The 25,890-nt window shown below is 38.1% G+C and overlaps 1 protein-coding gene across 4 annotated transcripts; it reads left to right on the top strand.

The window, feature by feature from the left end:
- The first annotated feature begins 540 nt into the window (after nt 1-540).
- MOSPD1 (motile sperm domain containing 1) lies at nt 541-25,761 on the top strand. 4 transcript variants are annotated; one of them, XM_037822426.1, is made up of 7 exons: nt 573-816; nt 1,260-1,377; nt 14,739-14,991; nt 15,106-15,181; nt 16,630-16,847; nt 20,910-21,071; nt 24,260-25,761. In XM_037822426.1, exons 3-7 carry the CDS (start codon nt 14,838-14,840, stop codon nt 24,289-24,291), a joined length of 642 nt encoding a protein of 213 aa, XP_037678354.1. In that variant the 5' UTR covers nt 573-816; nt 1,260-1,377; nt 14,739-14,837; the 3' UTR covers nt 24,292-25,761. The 4 variants fall into 4 exon arrangements, with proteins under 4 accessions (XP_037678356.1, XP_037678354.1, XP_037678355.1 ...); XM_037822427.1 differs by having other exon boundaries at nt 1,260-1,384; XM_037822425.1 differs by lacking the exon at nt 1,260-1,377 and having other exon boundaries at nt 575-816.
- The last annotated feature ends 129 nt before the right edge of the window (nt 25,762-25,890 follow it).

Here is a 25,890-nt window from a genome sequence, read left to right as displayed (position 1 = left end):
GCCCCAGTCCCCATGGTCTTCCTTTATTGGATTAGAGTATTGGGTGCATCAGAAAAGGATTATAGAGGACCTTATATATCAGGGTAAAGGGTTTGGGCTTGACCCTGTTTGGACTTGATCCTGCAGAGACATTAAAAAGTTTTAAGCAGAGCAATAAAACGACCATATATGCATTTTGGATAGATCCCTCTGGTTGCTGTCTGGGAGATGGTTTAGACAAAGGCAAGAATGGAAGGAGACAGACCAATCCGCAGGCTACCACAGTAGTCCAAGCAAAAAGTGATGGGGCCTAAAGAGTCTGTAGCTCTGAGAATAGAGTGGGGAAAGAAGTGGCCAATAAGATATGTCTCAAAGATAGAACTTGGGTACTCCTCCAATGGATGTGTGTGGGTGGAGGGGAGTGACATTGGGGAGTCAAAGGTGACTGCCTAACAAGTGCAAAGAGAGGTGGCCCTCCCTGGGCGTCTCCAATCTCCTCGAGGGGAGGGGCGAGAGGAGGGGCCGGTCACAGGACAGAGAAGAAAGAAGTTTAAAGCACAGAGAAGGAAGAAACCCCGAGAGGCCAGGGGGCAATAACGAGGCCCCGTCCCCGCCTCCGGCCTGGGCCCGGCCCGGCCCGGCCCCAGCTCCACCTCCTCTCCCTCTTCCCACACACCCCCGCCCCCCCACCCCGATCCAGACGCAGCTCATCCTCGAGGGCGGAGAGAGGTGGCATTTGAGTCCTCCGGTATCCCAGCAGGCAGTGCAGCCTAGAGACGCTGACAAAGGACCAAAGGAGCAATCGCAGCTGCTTTCTGAGGAGCCGGTGTTCCCGAGGTGAGAGTCCCCCACCGTCGCGTCACCCACTTCCTCCGACTTCGGGGAAACGTGGAAGTTACGTTGCCGAGAGACCCCGCGGAAAGAATGACCCATACCCAAACCGCCAGCTTGACTCGCGGACTGACAGCCGGGCTCCGCGGCGCCGGGATGCGGGTGGGAGGCGGGGAGGAGGCAGACGGGGGTCACTGTCTGCCCCGATCTCTGGCTGTCAGTTGCCCCGCTGCCCCTAGATCCCGGCCCCAGTGTCTGAAGAGCTGGTGTGTGCCCGGGCGAAGGCAGGCACGGGAGCCTCCGGGTGCCTGCCTGGCAGAGTTCGGTTACCCCGGGGATCCGGCTCCAGGGACAACTCTTCGGCGAACGTTGTGAGGAGGACTGGGGGAGGGAGGTTGGCTCCCAGTTCGAGGTGACACCGTCCTCTTCCTTCCTTCTCCTTCCTCCAGCCCAGCGAGTACTCCCCCCCTCCCGCCCCCAGCGAACAACTGGAAGGAAATCGGCGGGGCTGAAGCGAGGCGTCCCGGGCTGGCTTCTGTTCTGCTCTCTGCCTGGAGGGCGATGAAAGTGAGGGGTGAGGGGACTGGCAGTGGGGGAGAACGAACGGCTTCTTGGAATAATGAGGAGGAGGGTTAGGGGGTGTGTGGCCTGTATCCTGCCCCCTCCCCGGACCTCCGCTCGGATCCCGATGGTTGCACCAGCTGCTCAGCCGTAAACAGGCTCACATGACTGGTTTCACATGGAGTGGGCCGGTGTGGGGACAAGGGCTGGGAAGGCTGGGCCCCAATCAGGTGGAGTTGAAGTCCTGGGACGGACCGTTTTATGCTGCCTCCCCAGTCCTTAATACTCTGCGGTTTCGCCTTTGGATAAAGGAAGACATCTGTCCTCTCCGGACTGAAATAGCATTTCTGTCCTAGTAGAATTGAAGGGACCTCACGTCGGGAAGCGGAAAGGCAAATATAAAGTGAAAACGGTCCCGGATCTTTTATCTTTAGGGGAAATAAGAGGAATATGTAAATCTGAAAATTGTGGTCCTTTGGATCTTGCCCCAAAAGCAGTTCTGTTCTTTTGGAATGCATTGCCGATTTTCATGTGAATTTCAGACAGGGGGAAAGTCTACTTTTTTCAGACAGGGCCCACATAGGATTGAATATATTCTTTTTGTTTTTTTTATTATTTTTATTTTTATTTGTTTGGGGGAGGTTTGAATATATTCTTGATAATGAAAATCTTGTCCACATTTTCCCTAAGTCCTGGGAAATCTCATTGTTTATAGAATATTATAGACAGGATGTTGAATAGGGAGTGGACCCCAACTTTTAGATTACACATATATTTGCTATAAAGCAGTGGGAAGTTTGGAAGACAGGAAACAAGGCCAAATGTGTCTTTGAAGTTGTTCATGTCTACATATTCAAACAGGATGTGAGATTAAACTAGTTTCTGAAGCATTTATAGAACTCTCAAAATAAGAGGTTTATTCAAACACCAGGCTATTTGAAAATTTGGAATTTCAAATCTGTCAGGGGTAGTTGTGATAGATTCTCTTTCCATGTAATATATAATAAAACATAATGGACAACAGTCATTGTAAAGTTAGAAAATAGAACGAATAGCTTATAAAATAATGCATTTCTCCCTTAAAATTGTTCATGTACATTTTCTTCCCCCAATTTTTATTTTAAAATTTTTGTCTCATAGGACTTTTACGTTAACTCCAATTTCTAAAAATACAAACCAATTAAGAAACCACAAGAAAAGCTACCCCATCCCCCAGTATAAAGTGATTTGCTACTATTTTCTGTTTTTTTAAAAAAGTTTAAGATGGAAAATAGAGAAATTTAAAATACATTAAGTAACTTACTCTTTGAGGCCCTCAATTTCCTCTCCAAAGTCCCTTATAGCACTCAATTTCCATGAAATAGAACAGTTTTTCATTGGGAACTATTCTTGGACAAAATAAGCTGGTCAAATAAGCCAAGATATTTGTATCAACTAAAAGAAACTTCAGTAACAAGAGGCATCCAGAGCCTGAACTAAAACAGGAGTTGCACCTCACAAAATTCTCTTTACATATTAAATTAGCCATGGAGGTTGACCTGCCTCTCTCTTTCCCCTCCATCGGGAAACTGAAGATAGTCTCAGCTAAATCCTGCCACCAAAAATTAGAAGTAAGCTACACAGACTTTGTTGACCTTCAAGGCATAGTTACAAAGTCTGATTTCTTTCGCTCATTCCAACTTCTTGAATTAAGTGAGCTATGTGGTTAGTAATAAAGTTTGAATAAAAAGAGGAAGTCTCTACCTAGCAGGCTCTCACCTTGGCAGTACTTGGTTAGATCTACAGAACCAATGTCTGGTTTTCAGCTTTTCAGGGTTAGGAATTTAATTTTGTCAGCACATCCAGAAATGATCAGACTCTGGGGCTGATTCATAATAGCCAAACTCACAAAAGATTTGTACGTTAATATGGATGCCAGTTTACTAACTTACAGTGAGAAAGAACTGCCAAGTAGGCCAGAAGACTAGTGCACAAGCCAGGGCACCCATTGCCCTTGACAATATGGGGGCACATATAGAGATTGCTCTTGACGTTCCCCTTTTCTAGATTCTATGCGGACCACTTCTTTCCTCAAATACCAGGCTAGCGGTTGATACATTTGCTAAAACTGTGGCTTTCTTTTATATCAAAAACCTTTCAGTCACACCTTTGTATGGATACATCCTAGTCACCTTATTGAATGTGGGTCACCTCTAAAACATGTCTAAAATGTTTCCTCTCCATTCCTTCTACCTTAGTCTAGTCCTCATCATCTCTTCATTGTATATTCATTCAATAGTGTTTTTTTAATTGTAACTATACTCAGGTGCCAGGTGCTTGCTTGATTCAATGGCAAATGTTCTATTTAAATCTGATATGATCAGTTCCCTGCTTAAAATCCTTCTGAGGTTTGCCCTTGCCCACAGCAGTGGCTCTCAAAATTTAGTGTGCATCAGAATCACTTGGAGGGCTTGTTAAAACACAGATGGGTGGGCCTAATACCAGACTTTCTAATCTAGTAGGTCTGGGGTAGGGCCTGGGAATTTGCATTTCTAACAAGCTCCCAAAGCTGTTGCTGCTGGTCTGGGGACCACACTTTGAGAACCACTGACATACAAAATCCAATCTAAACCCCCAAACTTGGCTTTGTGAGACCTTTTACAATCTGCCTCCAATTTACCTTTCCAGCCTTATCTCTCCCCACTCTCCACTACATGTGCTATTTTTTTGTAACTATATGCAATGCCAAGCTCTTTTTGAGCGTCCCTTTCATGACTCTACACACATTCTTCCTTCTTCCTGGAATTCACCCTCTACTCCACCCATATTGCAAGGCATATTTTTAAGGCAGCCTCCTGCTTTTGTTTCCTGAACACTTTGTATCTACCTGTTTTCTAACACTTGTCACATCATATCTTAAATACTCCGTATATTCTGCTTTTCCTGCTAGATTGAGTTCTTGAAGGACTGAGGCAGTCTTCCTGTTTCCTCCATATTCCCTAGCACAGTGCCTAATATACAAGTGCTCAGTAAATGTTTGGTTAGTGAATTTGCGATTCTGAAACTTCTGAGTGTGCTACATATAGTAAAATATATAGTTCATATCATGAATTTATATGGATTTTGCTTTGAGAATTGCATATGCATTTTGAAATAACTGAAGACATTGGAATGTTGTAAAACAAGGGTTGAAATCACTAGTTTAAAAGAAAATGAAATTTTTTTAAAAGACATTACTGTCAGGGATTCTTTTTATTTTTTATCTTAAAATGCACACTAAACTACTGAACTTTTACATCTTTAATATGGTATCACCTATTGCTATATCATTTATACTGGTCAATCCCATTAGTAAGATATCAAATTATGACAAAAGCCTAGAAAATGCATAAAAACAAAATTGCCTAATATTGAGCAATGGGCCATTTAAAATCTAAAGTGACATTATAACATCACTTTTGAAAGAGTTGACCTTAGGAACATACCAGCCATTAGAAATCCAAGTTGACAAAACTGGAAATTCAAAGAGGAAGAGAACTGAGTTTATGAAATGGGAAGGAAAGAGGGGTTTTGATACTGGAGAGACTAAAACAAAATGACTTATTGCTCTTTTTTAGTACTTATTTGCTAATTGGCAAGGCCTGTGCCCAGATAAAGGAGGGGGCGGGGCTGACCTGAAGGTGGAGCTGGGAACCCTAATCAAAGTAAACAGCAAGATCTGGGCACAGGTAGTAGCTGTTACACTGTGGCCAAACAGATGGGTCACTAGATTTCAAACTGAACCACTTCAGCCCAAGAATTTCCAACATCCACTTATTTTGCTTGATTCTTCTTACAGTCTCCTGCTCCCACCCTCCAATGGGACCAGTTCTGCCAGAGTAAATGAGAATATGCTTTTAAAGTGGTCTTCATATGCTTTAACAGTCTCCAAGTTTTGAATCTATGGTGGTCAAAGATATTGAAACACCCCTATTTATCTGGTCATCTTACCTTCTGTTCAATTTCAAATGAGGAAAACAGAGAAAATAATCACGCTCTGGCGCACTGGTCTTCTCTTTGACCGATGGTGGCAAGTGTGTGTGTGTGAAGATGTCAATGTGTTTATGCTTCTCTGTGGAAGAGTAGTTTGCAAAGTGGTCACAAGGTGGTGTGCACACATCAGATTTTCTTTTGAATTTTACTTCATTCAGGATTGTTTCTTCTGAGCCTTTGGTACAGAGGAAAAGGACAAAGCAGTTTCCTGAACCGCTATCTCCTAGCTGCACTGTCTCCCTGTAAGGTTGAGGGTGTGTTGGGGTCTCAGATGCCTAAACACTGGCTCAGTTTGGCACTGAGGAGCCAGGAGAGATGAGAGGGAAAGGGAAGGGAGGGGAGAGGCAGCTGGGAGTGTGGATTCTCTCTGTTCTCCTCTTACCCCTAACCTGTTCCTTTAACTGGACTCCTTTGCCTGTCTTATATGAACAAAGTTTGTTCAGCTCTGGGGGAGGGTGGTATTCCCCGGATGGATGAGACAGCTACTAGCAGACACTTGTAGATGAACTGATTCACTCCATATCTGCTAAGTGCCCAGCCCTGAGCTTGTTGCTATGAGGGATGCAAAATGCCAATACTATGGCATTATGTCTGAGATCTGACTGAGGAGTCTAAATTAACCCACACAAAACAAATGTCAACAAATCCATACAGTAAGAACATTAAGAATAACAACAAAGTAGCAAGCTCCATGTAGATCAGTGTAGTAAAAGAAGGAAGGAATTGGAGGTGGAATTTGAACTAGGCTTTGAAGATTTTGGTGTGCAGAGAGGAAGAAAGGGGCTGCTCCAGCAAATGCCATGAAATGGGTTAGCTTAAACCATGGGCATTTATTAGCTTACAGTTTTGAGGCCACTAAAATGTCCAAATCAAGGTGATGCTTTCTTCCCAAAGACTGGCTACTGGTGATCCTTGGCTCCTCTGCCATGTGGCAAGGCACTCAGTGGCGACTGCTGGTCTCTCCTTTTTCCTTGAGGTTTCCTTGATTTCAGCTTCTTGCTTCCATGGTGTGCTCTGTCTCTCTGGTCATCTCGTTTATAAAGGACTCCAGTAAGAGGATTAAGACCCACACCTTAAGTAGTCTCATCAAAAGGTCCTACTTAAAATGGGTTCACACCCACAGGAATGGATTAGATTTAAGAACATGTTTTTCTGGGGTGCATACAGCTTCAAACCACCACAGGGGCAAACCGCGATTATTTATGCCCTAATGAATAGTTACTGACAGCCATAGGCATTGTTTCATCATCAGGAAAGGAAAGGGCGTGCAACATAGTTGGTGAAATTGTCTCTTGATTTTTCTTTACAAAACTGAAAAAGAAATACATAAATCAAGACAATGCATACTTGTTTGTGACTTGGATTTTGGGTCATCTTTTGAGAACTGTTCTTGAAAAGTGGGGAAATTTTCTAGAGGTGAGGGCATGCATGGTAGTCAGCTTCAGGGAGGCAGGATTTTTGCATCGAGAGATAGAGATGATATGGTATGAAGGAAGTGTGAGGCCAGAATCCAGACTTCTGCCACCAATATCCTGTGTAAACTTGGGTAAGTCATTTACCCATCCTGGGCCTGCTTTCCTCACCAGTAAAATGGTTAAGTGTTGGGAGCTAACTTTCTTTAACTTTCTGGGTACTTGACTTTTGGAAATCAACCTCATAAACCGATTTGCGGTAGGATTTACCAGCTTAGTATATAATAGTTCCCCAGGATTTTTGCACTTTATCATTTTGCAATATGGACTGGAGAAAAGAGAAAGTGTTAGTCTTCAGAAAACCGTCAATTAAAGGCCGGTGTTATGCTTCATTAATGTTTGTTGGCAGAGTTGCTAATATTGCTCTGGTGACCTGGTGTTAATTCCGCTCTAATTTCTATCGGAAGCAGTTTAGGAGGCAACTCATATATCTTAGCCAAGATAAGTGAAAATGGGAATAAGGAAATGAAAAGCAGTAATAATAAACTGCTCAAAACTGATCAAACATGTCTTTAATGGTGACAAGAATATAGACAGCCTGTTCATGATTCATGGAAAATGTATGCATATTCAAATCGTAAAGAAAACTTCAAAAGAAAAAGAATAAGAATCGTTACTAAGCTATTATTCAAAGCCAGTAAAATTTCTACTCTAGCGTGTGCTGACTAACCTCTCCTCTCTTAAAGTTAGAACTAAGAGTTTAGCACTTGTTTTGTGTGGTTAATTTTGACTTCCCAGATTTATGAACCATCTCATACTCCTTTATAAAAAGTTATACATTAGAGTTATATGTTTTCCTAAGTTTGCTAGTCATCTTCAATAAAGCTTTGCTTTCTCATTGTAATGAGTTTCTGTTGTATGTAAAGTTATTATAAATCATATTTAACACATAGTTGAAGGCTTTCCATATCTGTTTATAGGATCATAAATTGGAAAATGCAATTAACAGAGACTTTTTCACACGTTGTTTCTGAATTCTGTATTTCAAAACTGGCACCTTTCTCAAATTCCAAAGAACCCTAATATTATTATTGTTGTATGATTTGACTTTTCCTTTTTAACTTTTGAATTGGTAGTCACAGGGTTCAGAATTCAAAAGATACAAAGGGGTATTCAGAGAAAATTTCCTTTCCACCTTTATCCCCAACAACTCAGTTTCAGTCTCCAGAGGCAACCAATGTTTTCAGTTTCTGGGATATCTTTCCACAGATATTTTATCCAAGTCCAATAAAATAGGTTTACATAGTCTTTTTTTTTTTTACATATTCTTTCATCTCCCTTTTTCATACAGATAGTAACATACCCTAGGTACTACATTGCACCTTGCTTTTCTCACTTAGCCCTACACCTTGAAGATCATTTCGTATCCACACTACACATAGAGCTTCCTGTTTATTTATGACAGGTATCTGAATGAATGGATACACCATACTTTATTTAATGAATCCCCTATTAATAGACAGTTGGGCTGTTTGCAATATTTTGCCATTAACAACAACAAACCCTTACTGAGTACAAAGTTCTGTTTTATGTGCTTCACATAAGTTATGTTATTTGTCAATGCTGCAAAGAAGACCTTTTGCATATGTGATTTCACACATGGGTGAGTGTGTCTGTTGGATAAATTCCTAGAAGTAGAATCTCTGGATCCAAGGGAACATGCATTTAATCCTGGCAGGTGTAGTGGTTGGACCGATTTACATCCCAAGTATACGCCTTATTGCTCCCACCACTTGCTATCAAACTTTTTAATTTTTGCCAACCTGATAGGGGAAAAAATATATCTGTGTAGTTTTAAGTTGTGTGTTTCTTGTGAGTGAGGATAAACATCCTTTCATAAGTTAAAGAACAATTTATGTGTCCTTTTCTATAAAATATATTCTTTCCACATTTTTATATTGAGTTTTTGGTCTTTCTTAATAATTTGAAGTTTCTCTCTATATAGTAGGGAAATTAGACATTGCCTATAGTATGAGTTACAAATGTTGTTTTTGCTTTGCTTATAAAGTTTTTTCCCATGCAGAATTTTTAAACATTATTGTATATTTGAATTTATCAATATCTTGTAGTTTCTGGTTTTATACCATTGTTAGAAAGCCCCTAAACTCTGAGATTTTATGAGAAAAGACTTTCCATGGGTTCTTCTAGTGCTTTTATGGTTTCATTTTTAAAGCTTTGATCTATTTGGAATTTACCCTGGTATAAGGCACGAGGAATAAATGCAACTTTACTTTTTTTTTTTTTCATTTGTATTGAGATTGTTCAGATACCATACAATTATCCAAAGATCCAAAGTGTACAATCACTTGCCCTTGGGTACCCTCATACAGCTGTACATCCATCACACTTAATTTTTGTTCAATTTTTAGAAACTTTTCATTACTCCAGACAAGAAATAAAGTGAAAGATGAAAAAAGAAAAAAAGAAAAGGAAACTCTAATCCTCCCCATCCCTAACCAACCCCCCCTCAATTGTTGACTCGTAGTATTGATATAGTACATTTGTTACTGTTTATGAAAAAATGTTGAAATACTACTAACTGTAGTATATAGTTTGTAATAGGTATATAGTTCTTCCCTATATGCCCCTCTATTATTAACTTCTAATTGTATTGTCATACATTTGTTCTGGTTCATGGAAGCGATTTCTAGTATTTGTACAGTTGATCATGGACATTGCCCACCATAGGATTTAGTTTTATACATTCCCATCTTTTGACCTCCAACTTTCCTTCTGGTGACATATATGACTCTGAGCTTCCCCTTTCCACCTCATTCACACACCATTCGGTGCTGTTAGCTATTCTCACATCTTGCTACCAACACCCCTGTTCATTTCCAAACATTTAAGTTCATCCTAATTGAACATTCTGCTCATACTAAGCAACCACTCCCCATTCTTAAGCCTCGTCCTATATCTTGGTACCTTATATTTCATGTCTATGAGTTTACATATTATAATTAATTCCTATCAGTGAGACCCTGCAATAATTGTCCTTATGTGTCTGGCTTATTTCACTCAGTATATTGCCCTCGAGGTTTTGTCATCAACCCATTTTTTTTTTAATATGGTTTTGTTCACTCACCATACATTCCATCCCAAGTAAATAATCGATGGTTCTCTGCATGGTCATACATTTATGTGTTCACCACCTTCACCACTATCTATATAAGGGCATCTACATTTCTTCCACAAGGCAGGAGGGAGAGTCAAAGAAGGTACAGAGGCAAAAGAAAGAGGGAAAAAAAATGACAGCTAGGAAGCAGCAAAAGGAAAAATAACCTTAAATCAAAGTAGAATAAAGAATCAGACAATACCACCAATGTCAAGTGTCTAACATGCCTCCCCTATCCCCCCCTCTTATCTGCATTTACCTTGGTATATCACCTTTGTTACATTAAAGGAAGCATAATACAATGATTCTATTAGTTACAGTCTCTAGTTTATGCTGATTGCATCCCTCCCCCAATGCCTCCCCATTTTTAACACCTTGCAAGGTTGACATTTGCTTGTTCTCCCTCATAAAAGAACATATTTGTACATTTTATCACAATTGTTGAATACTCTAGATTTCACCAAGTTACACAGTCCCAGTCTTTATCTTTCCTCCTTTCTTGTGGTGTCTCACATGCTCCCCACCTTCCTCTCTCAACCATATTCATAGTTACCTTTGTTCAGTGTACTTACATTGTTGTGCTACCATCTCCCAAAATTGTGTTCCAAACCACACACTCCTGTCTTCTATCACCCTGTAGTGCTCCCTTTAGTATTTCCTGTAGGGCAGGTGTCTTGTTCACAAAGTCTCTCATTGTCTGTTTGTCAGAAAATGTTTTGAGCTCTCCCTCATATTTGAAGGACAGCTTTGCTGGATATAGGATTCTTGGTTGGCGGTTTTTCTCTTTCAGTATCTTAAATATATCACACCACTTCCTTCTTGCCTCCATGGTTTCTGCTGAGAGATCCGCACATAGTCTTATTAAGCTTCCTTTGTATGTGATGGATCGCTTTTCTCTTGCTGCTTTCAGGATTCTCTCTTTGTCTTTGACATTTGATAATCTGATTATTAAGTGTCTTGGCGTAGGCCTATTCATAACTCTTCTGTTTGGAGTACGCTGCGCTTCTTGGATCTGTAATTTTGTCTTTCATAAGAGATGGGAAATTTTCATTAATTATTTCCTCTATTATTGCTTCTGCCCCCTTTCCCTTCTCTTCTCCTTCTGGGACACCAATGATACGTACATTATTGTACTTTGTTTCATCCTTGAGTTCCTGGAGACGTTGCTTATATTTTTTCATTCTTTTCTCCATCTGCTCCTTTGTGTGTAGGCTTTCAGGTGTTTTGTTCTCCAGTTCCTGAGTGTTTTCTTCTGCCTCTTGAGATCTGCTGTTGTATGTTTCCATTGTGTCTTTCATCTCTTGTGTTGTACCTTTCATTTCCATAGATTCTACTAGTTGTTTTTTTGAACTTTTGATTTCTGCCGTATATATGCCCAGTGTTTCCTTTACAGCCTCTATCTCTTTTGCAATATCTTCTCTAAACTTTTTGAATTGATTTAGCATTAGTTGTTTAAATTCCTGTATCTCAGTTGAAGTGTACATTTGTTCCTTTGACTGGGCCATAACTTTGTTTTTCTTAGTGTAGGTTGTAATCTTCTGTTGTCTAGGCATGGTTTCCTTGGTTATCCAAATCAGGTTTTCCCAGACCAGAACAGGCTCAGGTCCCAGAGGGAAGAAATATTCAGTATCTGGTTTCCCTGAGGGTGTGTCTTAGAAAATTGCTCCACCCTTTGATGCCTCAGGTCACTGTGCTTTTCTGCCCAGCAGGTGATGCCTGTTAGCCTATAATTCTTGACTGCTGTGAGGAGGTATGGCCGTGTTCCCCCAGGCTCTGGGGTCTGGTTCTGAATGGAAAGGGCCCCACCCCTTTCCTCCTAGAGAAGACAGACCCCCCAGGTGGAGGTCATTAGCATTTCAATGGTCTCTCTCTCTGCTTGTGCTGTCTCCACCCTTCCCCGAGTCACAGCCCTGGAAACTGAATATGACTGGGGCTTTCTCCACTGAGCCGAAAAAGAAACAGATAGTCCCCTTCAGACCCAGTCCAAGGCGACCCTCTGGCTCTCCAAGGTCAGTCGTCACCCAAAGCCTCTGTCTGTTTTTTGGGGATGTGTACCTGTAGTGAGCAGTTCACACTCGCTACTTAAAACCCCAGTTGGAGCTCAGCTGAGCTATATTTGCTTGCTGGGAGAGAGCTTCTCTCTGGCACCACGAGGCTTTGCAGCTCGGGCTATGGGGGAGGGGGTCTCGCGACTTGGATCCGCAGGTTTTACTTACAGATTTTATGCTGTGTTCTCAGGCATTCCTCCCAATTCAGGTTGGTGTATGATGAGTGGATGGTCTCGTTTGTCCCCCTGCAGTTATTCTGGATGATTTACTAGTTGTTTCTGGTTTTTTGTAATTGTTCCAGGGGGACTACTTAGCTTCCACTCCTCTCTATGCCGCCATCTTGCCCCGCCTCCTCTCAGTTGGATTTTATCGCAACTTTACTTTTTAATATAGACGGATACTTGGTTGTACCAAATTCTATTGAATAATCCAAATATTCCCCACAAATCAGAGATGCCACTTTTTATCATAAGCAACCTTCTCATCTTAAAAGAGTTTTAGAATGAGATGGTGAATATTATTTAGTGATGTCAAATTTGGATGTTGGATTCCTAATAATCAAGCTTCGTAAGAAACTAAAGAGCTTATTCTTTTCTACTGAAAAAATCATATACCACACTTCTGAAAGCACATTATCCAAATAGAAATGTATGGGTCTCAGCAAAAGAAAGAAATTTGGAGCAAACAGAAACTCAAAATCAAAATTATTTAATCAGATGCTTTTCAGAATATTCTTAGTTTTATTTTATTGAAATAGACAGTTTGGTGTAACAGAAAGAATGCTGGACTAGGAACCAGGAGGCCTGCTGGCCTTATTTTTGTGTCTCAGTCTGGTTTCTTCATCATTTGATGATGATGATGATGATGATGATGTTGATGATGATAACAACAAACATCTGGAGCATTGCCTGGCCCACAGTAAGTGCTGTCTAAGAGCTTTACATATATTAATTCATTCAATATATAATTAATTTAAAAGTTTGTAATTTCTTATGAATTATACAAATGTTAGGTATTGTTACTAATAAAAATGCCAATAGGCATAGATAATCTCTAAAGGCCCTTTCAGCTCATTAAAATAAAACAAAACCAAACACTGTTAGGAGCTACATGCAAGTTATAAAGCATATGGATAAAAATAGAAAGATTATCTGAGACAGCCTGTGGATAGTACTGTCCCCAACATTCCCCCTTACCCTCACCCTTCTGTGCCTTTGCTTATGCTGTTCCCTTGGTCTGAATGTCTTCCCTGTCCCCCCACAACACATAAACATGTACCCTTCTTTTCTTTAGGGACTACCTCAAATGTCATCTCCCATCCTCTCTCCTAGGCAGAATTATTCACGTAGACTTCTGATTCCCTAGCACTTGATATACAATGGTGTGCGTTATAATAGAGGTAGCTTAAATATTGATCTTGTCTCACCAATTAGACTCAAGTTTCTTGAGGGCAGGGCCAGTGCATTATTCACTCGTGTGTCTCTGCTCAGCTCCTGACATAGTACTGGCGTTCGGCCGAAAGAAAAGAATAAATATTAGTATAGCTGATTTATACAGTGTCCTTTTTGATAAAAGTTGGTTGGGAAGGCCTCCATCAAGAACCCAGAGCACATGAGCCCCTTCTTGCTAGTAAAACCAAACCATTTATTCATTTGCTATATTTCTGTTTGAATGTGTGAGAACCTGAGCTCATTATAAATGGTTTATAGCTTATTTTAAAGGTGTGATCCACAGGGTGAAAATCAAGATATTTGCTGTCATTGTGGGTTTTAGCTTTTATATTTTATTTAAAAGCCACACTTAGAGTGCTAGCTAAATAAGAATGTTGTTGATTAAAATTGGGTTAGGAAATAAATACAGAAACACAGCACTTATCAGACAGTCAGACTTCTGCTAGCTACAACTCTCTGGAGCATATTCAAGAAGCCCAGAAGGAATCCAAAAAGGCTTCTGAAGTTGGTGGAAAATAGTTCACACAAAGCCTGTGTCCTCGACGTAGGAGGAGAGGCACTGTGCCACTCTCATGCCAAAGACTAGTTACTGACTTTGAATTTTCATAGAAAACTCAAAAGGATGGCTTAACAAGTTTGGAGATTTGGTCCCCTTTAGATGAGATTTTAGCTTGTTTTGGGTTTCGGTAGAAAAAAGAGATGAGAAGAACTTTCCCAGCCATACTGCCCAGAAGGCACTAAATAAAGCATTGTTGAAATGAGTATAAATGCGATTCTCGTGTTTTTCTCCCATAAATCATGGAAACTTCCTTTGTTTCTTATTTTTTACTGTTCAAGAATTCTGATTGGCTCACATAAAATTCAGTTGTGGCAATACTTTTTCTTTTTTTTTTTTAGATCTGAGGTTTAAAAATAGTGATGTCCCTTTGATCTTACCTCTTTGAAGGGGGTGATTAATTTGAGGTAGAAAGCCTTTATTCTTTTATCCAAGTATTTATGTATTTTATCACAAGTTGAAATCTTGAATGTGTAAGGAGCATGTGTAAATTTCTTTGCCTAGTTTGATAAGCTATGTAAGTAAGCCAAGAGGAAAAGTCAAAGCCATGTTTAAATGATTTGGGGACCTATTTTAATGCATGCTGAACATGTTTTTTTTGGTTTTTGTTTTTTTGCTTTTTTTTGTTTTTTTTTTTTTTTGAGGAGGGACTAGAAGTTAATGAAAATGAAAGTCATTTGTTTTTTATTTATCTCTTTCTCTGTCATTTTCTAGATTGCCAAAATGCTTCGGACTTTTTAACTGAATCTAAGAAAAGTCCAGAATAGACGAGACTGTGAAAACAGAAGCTGCAGCAAGGGGGGATTAGTGCCAATGCATCAACAAAAAAGACAACCAGAGTTAGTGGAAGGAAATCTTCCTGTTTTTGTGTTTCCCACGGAGCTAATATTTTATGCAGATGATCAGTCAACACATAAGCAAGTGTTGACTCTCTACAATCCTTATGAGTTTGCCTTAAAGTTCAAAGGTAAGTCTCCTAGGTATATTTTAAGGGTTTTAACTAGTCTCTACTAATTTTATACTTGTAGAAACTATTTAAAAAAAAAAAACCACTAATGGCCATTGTGACTTTTTCTTTCAGTTTTGTGTACTACTCCAAATAAGTATGTTGTCGTTGACGCTGCAGGTGCAGTAAAGCCTCAGTGTTGTGTGGATATGTAAGTCACATCACTTCCTGGTAGCATGTTTTAAGTGTGCTAATATTTATGTTTCTAACTTGAAAAAGAGCTTTTCTTGAAGCTGTTTCCACATAAGCATTTACTTGTGTTTTTGCTGAAAGTTTAAGTCCTATCAAAATTATCTTTAAGAAGTTTCTAAGAGATTGTAAACAGGAAGACCGAATACTTAATAATATTTCATTGTATTGGAGCTAATGCAGGTGTGAATATTTCCATGAACATTTCTTCATTGTTACAGTTTTATTGTAGCAAACACATCTATGAAAGTGAAGTTCTGACGATTCCCTTAAATATCTCCATTTATTGTAGGAAATTTAGCTTATTTTGGAACATCCTGCTATTATAGTAACATTTAGAAAACTTACTAATGCTACACTCTTAAGAACAATGGTAATGTAAATTCATCTGAAGTGATTCAGCTAATAAGCCTGGAAGTTAATCTATACAAACAGGAAGCAAGTGTGTAACTACTCATCTGTAAAAGGTTATCTGAGCTCTTCCAGATAATTTCGTCTTAGAGTGTCAGTTAAACGATTGTTTGTTCAAGCTGTTCATATTTAATTTTCACTTTAGAACTAGTGCTGACCAGATGGATCCATTGACTGGCCCTTAATTTAAACTACTGAGTAAACTTTATGCTTTTAAATCGTCTGTGAGGACAAGAAGCAGAAGTCTTTTCTTTGGAATACATTTTCATTCTCAGAGCACTAAAATTATGTATCTTTGAGAATATGTTTTTCCACATTGCTTTTGATTTTCATTCAGTATACAAAAGGCAAGGGCTATGCCAAAGAAATGTAGTCTCTTGCTAAAGAAACGTGTTTCCTTTGACCAAATTGTTTTGTGCTCGCTAGTAAGAACAAAGTAAAATAAATGTAACTGCAGATAACTCAAATAAAAATTCCACTGCATTATGCTTTTTCTCTTAATGTGAAGGTGTACTGTGAACCTTCTGTCGCATCAGTCATGGTGGACTTAATCAATTGCTTATTTTCATTTGTGTGCCTGGAATTCAGCTTTAGGTCTAAGGTTAGGTTTATCACTTGAACAATAAATAAGCAGTACTGAAATTTATGAGACTTTTGTGGAGAAGAAGCAATTTCATATATTCCTATTTAGTAAATATTTCTGCACACAGATATCCAGGAAAGAAGTCATCACTAGAAGTAATTTTCTTTACTCATCACTTTTATTTAAGTCTTTTATTCTTTGTTTTAGAGTTTGTGCTTTCATCAAATATTTCAGAATTACCCGCTGCTTTTGGGTGATACTGCAATTTCTTTTTTAGCATCATCAGCAAATTTCTATATTTGTGTATTTTGTTGTGTTAGTTAATATTGTTTTACTGTATTGAAATCTTTTGCTGCATTGTGTTTGACAGGCCCCCAGAAACCTAAATAGCATTTGTTATTTTTTGATGTTTCCAGTGTGATTCGTCATAGAGATGTTCGATCCTGTCACTATGGAGTAATAGACAAATTTCGTCTCCAAGTTTCCGAGCAAAGCCAGAGGAAGGCTTTAGGAAGGAAAGAAGTTGTTGCTACTCTTCTTCCATCCGCAAAAGAACAACAAAAGGAAGAAGAGGAAAAAAGAATAAAGGAACATTTAAGAGAAAGTTTATTCTTTGAGCAGTCATTTCAACCAGGTAGTTTTGGGTTGTTTTTAAAGCCCTTTTGAGGTCATACATATTTCTAACTTTATAATGATCAAGGAACTAAGAATAATGACTAGAAAAATAATCTTTTAAAACCTGTTTCTTGCTGCCACATTAAACCTATTCAACCACTTCAAAACTGAACCTAGGGTTCGGTATCTGAAATAGAGCGAGATCTCTAGGGCTGGACTCTCAGAGGGGACAATACCCCTCATTGAACAAAGCTAGGAGGAGAAGGGAAATGTTGCCACAGCCTTTTAAATGCATATATATTTTAAAATCTGAGAATGCAGGCACCATACTTTGATTCTAGTACAATTTGGCAATTACATACTTTTGTTTCTGTGACTTTCCTGTATCCTTTCTCATTTAATTAGTTTGAAGGAGGAGAAAGATTGTGTTTGGCAATACACCAAGCTTAGTGCACTGTTCATATTATTTTGAAAAAATCTCATTAAAGTTGAAGTTAATTAAACTAAGTAGATTATAATATCCCCGGTGGGCTATTAATTGAATCCCTCTCCATTCCTCATTTCCTTCCAGTTTAGATATTCAGAAGTGTTATGATATATTCTTTCAACATTGACACTACCCTCATATTCAACTCTTTGGATGTCATCCTCCCTCCTTAACTTCTCATTATTTCCCCCCAACCCTATTAAAAGAGGAGGAAGATAACATTTTCCATAGAAAAAACATGGAAACTTTTTGATAGTGATACATGAATGTGGTATAGCAGCTGTCCTTGGAATTACAATATTATATATGTGGGATATTTTTTTAATCTCCTGTCATTACAATAATTCCTAGATCTGTATCAATTTGCTCATCTTAGAATGTTTATTTCAATAAGGCAGGGAATAGTGTGTCTTCGATTTACTGTAGCCAAGTGTCTTTTCAGTCCATGTAGGTAGTGCTCAGATTTTCCAGTGACATTTTATCACCAGGAAAATGTAGAGGACTAGGGACTTAGTAGTAGCTAGGAGAGCATTCTCTTTTTTGGTTATTGAGTGACAGCATCACTTTTTATCTATTGAGGCTGAAAGAGTGTATTGCAAAGTTGGCAAGATTCCCCTTTTTAAATGCCTTCTCTAGGACAAGAAAGCATTTGGTTTTTGACATTAAACTCATAACTTAAAAGAAAGTGGTCATTGGAGCTCAGTTTGATATTTAATGGGCTGGTTTAAGAGCCAAGAATAATAAGGTTTAAGGTTTAGCTGTAATATGGAATATGTATGGAGAGCATGATTCCTTTAAGTTTTTTAATTTGTTAGAATTCAGGTGAAAATTATCCTGAAAGGGCTAAATGATTACATTGTGCATTTAACTGAGATTTTCTAATTCTTATTTCATTTTTCTGATGAAACTTTGGTACCTAAAATATATTAGGGAATTCTTCTAATTGTAAAATTGGAGTAGAGTAGATGAATGAGGACAGGTAGCATTGGCATATATCACATGGTGGTCTCTGTTTGGGGAAAAAAAATGTCTCCAAACTGTTCACATCAGGAAGTTCCATGAAGGCAGATGTCTTATTTGCCTTATTTATCTTGTTCGCCATTATGGCCTCAGCACCTAGCACAATGCCTGGCACAGAGTAGTTACGCAGTAAATGTGTGTTGAATGGGCTGAATTAGGAAGGCTGGACTTCACATCTTGTACGGGTCCATTGGATTGGTTTTCTTTGAAATGAGGCGCCTCTGGCTATTGAGGCTCTACAGGAAGGGCAGTGCCGCAGTTGAGCCCCATCCGTGGTCCTGGCCTACATTGCCCATTTATGGGTAGTTACCCCAATGTTTCTAGTAATTTGGCAGTAAGGTGAGTAAAGTTTTCTTCTTTAATAGAGTATAATAATGACTGATTTAGTCTCTATTGACAATTAAAAATATCACTCCTTTCTGTTAAATTAAGAGTAATTATTTGTGATTTCCAGTACATGGGATTCTGAGGTTTTTCGTTAATTTTCTTGGAAGTAAAATGTTGAAACAAACCAAGATTGCTTTCTGAGAGGTTTTTTAATGGCACTATGTTTGCAAGTCTTTAACATCTAAAATGTTTCAGCAGAAGCATGTTATTAAAAGCATTAGAAGTACAGCAATGTTGTAAGACTCAGTGTTAGCTGGAAAATGGTTGAAAGCTGCATCATGAAAAATTTGGTTTTAAAATGTATTGAGAGTCAGTAAATGAATTTCTCTTAAGCTCATTGTGTACAAAAAATTAGAGCAGTAACGAATTCAAAAGGGCTAAAAGCTTCTATAATCTCACACACTTAACAAATCTTATATGTGCTCTCTGTTACTTTCTAGATCTAGACCATTTTCATAAACAAACTTTTGTATTTTGTCTTTTTTTTTCATTTAATGGAGATGTAACCAAGAGAAACCCACTAAGTATACTTTCACAAAACACCAAAGCTCAGGTTATTAAAAATACATTTTGAAAGATCCAGCTGTATCTTGGAGGTTTTGTCTTAATTACATTATTAATGAACTACTTTGTATGTTTGAGTCTGTGCCCTCTGGCTTAAGAAAATTACGCTCATTATTATTATTTATAATAACAAAAAATTGAAAATGACCTAAAAGTCCATCCATTGGGGATTGGTAAACTTATGAATATCCATAAGGTAGAATACTGGGCAGGCATTTAAAGGGATCTGATAGAATGATAAATGGCTATATATATTGACAGAGAAATAGGTTCAAATATATTTCTGAGAGAAAAAAAGTTATAGAACAGTATGTATAATATGGTCCTATGTATTTAAAAATATTTTACGTATTTACAAAGTCATGTAGTATCAGAAAAAAAGCTATTTTCATTTTGAAAAATGCCAAGCATTTAAACAAATGTTTTAGGACTTTTTTTACTAAAAATTCCTTGAATTTATCTTTATCGTGGGTTTGCACTGAGTGATGTGGTTGTCATAAATGTTTTCCTTAAATTCATTTTTGCAATGAATTTAAGTATAAAGGTGCTTCATTTATTAGCTAAGGTAAGACTTGTTCTCAGGTATTTATGCTATTGCTTCATTTCAAGCAATAATCACTGTAAAATTTGAATTTGTTTTCAGCTCTTTGGCTTTGGTGAGGTTCAATTAAACTTCGCACAACAGCTAAGGTATTAATAATTTAGAGAAGCTGCATTTAATAATAAAATGAACAGTGTTATTTCATTAATAAAACACAAAGACTGTGTTGCTGTTGGCTATTCCTTTTAATGAAAAGAAGGATAATGGGAAAAGCCCATTGCTGTTATTGAGTTTCTTAAAAATATGGCTATGTATACTGTATGCCTCCAGCTAGAACTGTAGAAAGACAGGCCTGATAACATATTTTATAGGAATTTTATTTGCCAGATAGTGTTTCTGCTGCTTTCTTGCTTTTTCGCTATCAGTGGGGTAGAGCAGAGGGCAAGAATTTTCACAGGCAGCTTTCTAATACCAGAGTGATGCCTTTTTGGTGCCTTAACATTTTCAAAAATGGTAGCAGGGAAGTTCAGTTATTATGAACCAAACCTATCTGGAGACAGATCTTAAGATATGCCCAGAAGATAATGGAGCTGTAAGGCAGTGATCTCCAGAATGCAGTACAAACACACAATCCATTGGGGTACAGGAAGAAAATATCAGAACTTAAATTTATGCTTATTTTTAGCATATTCCTTTAAAATTCTATTTGTGAGTATGCTTTATATTATGCATAATAGTAGTACAGTGGTCATGTATATAATTTATAAATATACATACATCAGTGATACATGCTCAGATACTTTTTACTGATTAGTGTGTATTTGGGGGAGAAAAAGTTGGTGACCACTGTTCTTTGCAGTAGGAACTCACTACCTCACAATGCTATCTCAGCATTCCATCCCGTAATGACTTAGCATTTGAGTTATGGGCTTCCAGATAAGTCCATTAGATAAGTCCCCCTGGAATGGGAATAATGGGGAAGGGATCAGACAAAACCAGAATCTTGGTAAGTGGCAGACAATGAATATATGTGAACAAACTTGTTTTTAGAAGCAAGCTCAGGGACTTTTGTGTTTTCACAGGAAACAAAACTGTCTCCTCAGAGCCTAGTTTACTAACTGTCTTCCTGGGATTGGTGTGCATTGCAGCCCTAATGCTTCCTACACTGGGGGATGTGGAATCCCTGGTACCTCTCTATCTCCATTTAAGTGTGAATCAAAAATTAGTGGCTGCTTATATTTTAGGTAAGTATTCTTAAAGATGCATTTGGGGCAACTTTTATTGCTTAGAGGCATTAGTGGTAGTTTGTATGCGTGGGGTGATGGTGGTGATGTTTTGATTAAAAAAAAACAGATAAAGGATTGCTTCAAAAGCATGCTCAGGTAAGGTACTTTTTTTTAGAGTATATTATAAAACTTTATTGAAAAAAATTAAGATGACCATAAATTCAGAGACATGCTGTGTTCATGAATTGGAAGACTATCCCACTGATAATCTAGACATCCAGTGTTTTTGGTAGATTTCTTTTCCTTAGTTTTGTGTTATATTTATTTAGATGCTGGCAATCCAAGTAGTTGGTATCTCATTTTTCCGCCAAATTGCTCTCATGTAATATCTATTTTATTTCTCAGTTTTATTTATCTGAACTCTGGCTCCTGCCCATTAATTTTAATTGTATGACTATATTACAATTTATCCGTTCTGTTGATGGATATTTAGGGTATTTACATTCTTTTTACTATCACAAGCAATGTTACAAAAGCATTCTTATTCATATCTCCTTTTGCACGTGTGAGATTTCTCTAGAATATGTATATATGTATGTATTCTAGAGAATAGATACATATTCTCTAGAATATGTATATATGTATGTATATATGTATGTGGAATTGCTGGGTCGAAAGCAGGTAAGGTACTTTTTAAGATTTAGTTATTGGCTCACATTTAGTTCTTTTCAGCTTATTTATCTAGTACCCAATATTTTTATTCCATTCATTTTCTTTTTGCTGACTTATAGTGGTATAAAACATGTATAAAATGTAAGGTGTGTACATCCCATGATACAGCATTTCTACTTCTAGGAATTGATCCAAGGGAAACACTTAAAGTTCATACAGTGATAAAGATGAACAATGTGGCCTTGTTTAATATTGTGAACCTTTCTCTTTTTTTAATTCATTTTTATTGAGATATATTCACATGCCATGCAGTCATATAAAGCGTACATTCAGTTGTTCACAGTACCATTAGATAGTTGTATGTTCATCCCCAAAATTAATTTTTGAACATTTTCATTACCACACACACAAAAATAACAAGAATAAAAATTAAAGTATAAAAGAACAATTAAATTGAAAAAAAAACACTGAGTGCCTTTTTTTTTTTTTGCCCCCATTTTTCTACTCACCCATTCATACACTGGACAAAGGGGAGTGTGGTCCATATGGCTTTCCCAATCACATTGTCACCCCTCATAAGCTACATTTTTATACAATCATCTTCAAGAGTCAAGGCTACTGGATTGGAGTTTGGTAGTTTCAGGTATTTACTTCTAACTATTCCAATATATTAAAACCTAAAAAGTGTTATCTATATAGTGAGTCAGAATGTCCACCAGAGTGACCTCTCGACCCCATTGAAAATCTCTCAGCCACTGAAGCTTTATTTCGTTTCATTTCGCATCCCCCTTTTGGTCAAGAAGATGTTCTCCATCCCACGATGCTGGGTCTAGATTCCTCCCCAGGAGTCATAGTCCACGTTGCCAGGGAGATTTACACCTTTGGGTGTCAGATCCCATGTAGAGGGGAGGGCAGTGATTTCACTTGCCAAGGTGGCTTAGGTAGAGAGAGAGGCCACATCTGAGCAACAAAGAGGCATTCGGGAGGAGGCTCTTAGGCACGATTATAGGGAGGCCTAGCCTCTCCTTTGCAGCAACAGTCTTCCCAAGGGCAAGTCCTGTGGTAGAGGGCTCAACCCATCAAACCACCAGTCCCCTATGTCTGTGAGCACATCAGCGACCATCGAGGTGGGGAAGCCCAACACCCGTGCATTCTCCACCAGCTCCTCAAGAGGGCTCTGCATATTTTTCTCATTTTTTTAAATTAACTTTTTTTTTTTAAATTAACTATATCACACAAAAAATTTTTAATACAATAAAAAAATTTCAAACAAACCATAACAAGGGAGTAAGAAAAAGACAACTTTAAACCTGTTCCCTTATTTCCAGTTAAATCATTTTCTTTCAGTCATCCTGGCTTGAATCTTACAGTTAATTAGTTCAATTGAACGTTTTATCTGTACATACCATGTGTCTGAGGTGACCACTTGTGACTCTTTCCTCATATTCCCCTCTCACCTTTTCTTACATGCCAACTCTTCTCAGTATGTCTCTGTCACTATTCCTTGGGTCTGTATTTTCTTTTTTTTCAATTTCCAAATGGTCTCCTAAGTTGTCTCCCTACCTTCTGTGTCCCTTCTCCCTCTATTCCTTCCCCCCATAATCATCCACCACATTGCTGTCACACTGATTTCCTTTCTGTTGTGATTTCATCACCACCACCCACACGCAGAAACATTCAGTGGTTCTCTGTAGTCCACAGAATAAAGGACAACGTCATAGTTTGACATTTAAAGGTTCCCTGCAATCTGTTTGAGATCTCTTTGAGCCTAACTTGTCTAGCTGCTTCCCTGTATAAATTCTTGATTAGAGTCCACAAGATTGCTTTTTTGATCCTCCCCAAAGGTCCTACCTCTGTGCCCCTCACTCTTGCCATTCCCTCAAATGAAATGCCTGCCCATCTCATCTCTTTGTTCTGGATCTTTCTTGCCCATCTTTTAATGCTTATCTCCACTTTTATCTCTTTGGGGCATCTTTTCTGACTGCCCCAGTCCTATGTGATGATTCTCTTGCTGTTTTTTTGTTTCCACTCATTTTCTTTTCCTCTCATTTGAGACTTGGTATATTCTTACATTATTACATTTTTATGGTTTTCTATATGGAGTCTCTGCAAGAGACAAGGAAAGCAGGAACACTATGCTTCTGTCTCTTTGTGGCCCGAGGGCCCTGGGATATAAATAAGCTCTCCATGTTTTTGTTGATGAAGTCGACTGACTTTCCTGACACTTTTAAATGGCATGTCTGCTATTATTATAGCTGATGTGACCAGATAAAGTAGAAGTTATATTTGATGGTTAAATTAGTTATGGCCAGACATTAGTGATTTAATTAAATATAACCAGGGACTGCCCTTTGCTGCAAATTGGATTTCTTCTGTATAATATCAACTAAATTCAAACTGACTTTGAGTTCTTGGTAGAGTGCCTACTTGGATGCTTTATTTTATTTTCTCATTGAGGGCTAAACAATTGCTTATTAAATGGAAGATTCTGTAAAATGCATTTCTTTCACTGTTCTTCAATTTTTTTCCTTCAGGTCTTCTCACAATGGCTATACTTAGAACATGAGCAAGGATTTCAATTGACTTCTGAAGTAATTATATCTTTGAAATATCATGAATGTGGACTGCCTTTATCTCTGTCTCACTCCATTAAAATGCTATAAACTATAGAATGATTTAAAAAAATTGCAAATATATAATATATATTTTAAATTACTATAATTTTATTCAAAGGACTCTAGCACATTATGTTACAGACAGCAAGGATGCTTCTGAGTGACACCTATGAAATTATTTGAAGAAATTCTTTTTATATCTATACCTATCATGCAAAAGACTTTAATTAAAACAACATTTGTTATTTTGTCATCTTTTTCTAGTTTGCTTTGATTGTTAGGGTCATGTGTCCTTCAAAGCGAAAGGCCTAAAAGAACAAACTGACCAGCCTAAAAATAAAAATTACGTTTATTTCTTGGCTACAAGGATCAACGTTACTATGTAAATTATACCTTGTCCTCTGGCACCATCAACAGTTGCTATGGTATTTCTAAAGTAAGCGTTTTACAGTTCATGCATGGAGGTTCAAAAAAGCATAAGGTACTGAGGGATCATGCTCACCCTAGGGTCTCATCTGGTGAACTACAAAATAGGTTGTGGTCCAGACGCCAAGTATGTGGGTGGTTTTTTTTTTTTTTAAGCCCACTAGAAATAGGGCGACCTCTCTCTTTGGTCTAAGAGTTCTAAATGAAGGAAGGCGTTTGTTTGGCTTGTAGATTCACCCTGGCTTTCTGCTAACAGGGAGGAAAAATTTTATCTTTTCTCCCCAGCCCCTTTGCCTGACTGACTGTAATGACTTGCCTAAACTGAGATTATTAGATGCTGTGTCGTTCACATGGAGATTATTTTCTCCTTTAAACTCTAAGCCAAGTATAGAAAATCCTTGATATCTGTGTCTATTTTGTATCAGTCGCTGAGACTTTTTAAGTTTTTATTTATTATTAGAACAACTTTACCAAAAAGAATCCCCTAAGCACAACTATTTACATTTCTTTATGGCCTCTTCTGATCTCTGACACAAGTATGCAGTTTTAACTGTTATCTTTTGACTTAGAATTTTTATCTGAGAGCACAATGCATTATGAAGAAGTCTCTTGAAAATCATCTTTCAGATATTTTTACAGAATGAACTTATGCACTGCTACTGTAGTATTCTCAAGGACTATATGTAAACACAAAATGTATGCCTGAGACTGGTTTTTGTAGGAAACAGGACTTTGCTTCTAAAAAGCTTTCATAGAAAATTCTCTTGTTTAACCATTTGGGGAGCATAAATCATTAAATGGATCATGTCTGTACATTATGTAATGACTGAAAAGCACATAAATGTAATCTACTTTGAATTTTGTAAAAAAAACAAACTGTAGGTTATCCTTGTTTCTCTATCTCAAGTCATTTGTGTTGTGTGTAAGTGCACACACACGTTTGACAACACATTGTAAAGGACAGAAATTACTTTTAAAAAATAAAAGAAAATGGATACCTGAGTTGCATGTTGATTTAAACATTCTGTCTGGGTTATGTCTAAGGAGCTCAAAGTTTTAGATCTCCTGTTTCCCAAAGTTGCCTCCTATCCCTGTGAGTTAAATAGGAAAAACAAGAACAGTGA

This window comes from Choloepus didactylus, chromosome X (genome assembly GCF_015220235.1).
Source record: "Choloepus didactylus isolate mChoDid1 chromosome X, mChoDid1.pri, whole genome shotgun sequence".
In the NCBI taxonomy this organism is placed as follows: Eukaryota; Metazoa; Chordata; class Mammalia; order Pilosa; family Megalonychidae; genus Choloepus; species Choloepus didactylus.
This window is presented reverse-complemented; position numbering and strand designations above follow the sequence as displayed.

Excerpts from the sequence above, each read along its gene's own strand:
- MOSPD1 (XM_037822426.1), top strand. The coding sequence starts at position 14,838 with ATGCATCAACAAAAAAGACAACCAGAGTTAGTGGAAGGAAATCTTCCT. Across the intron at positions 14,992-15,105 it reads GTTTGCCTTAAAGTTCAAAG|TTTTGTGTACTACTCCAAAT; the intron begins GTAAGTCTCCTA and ends TTTTTCTTTCAG. Across the intron at positions 21,072-24,259 it reads AGTGGCTGCTTATATTTTAG|GTCTTCTCACAATGGCTATA; the intron begins GTAAGTATTCTT and ends TTTTTCCTTCAG.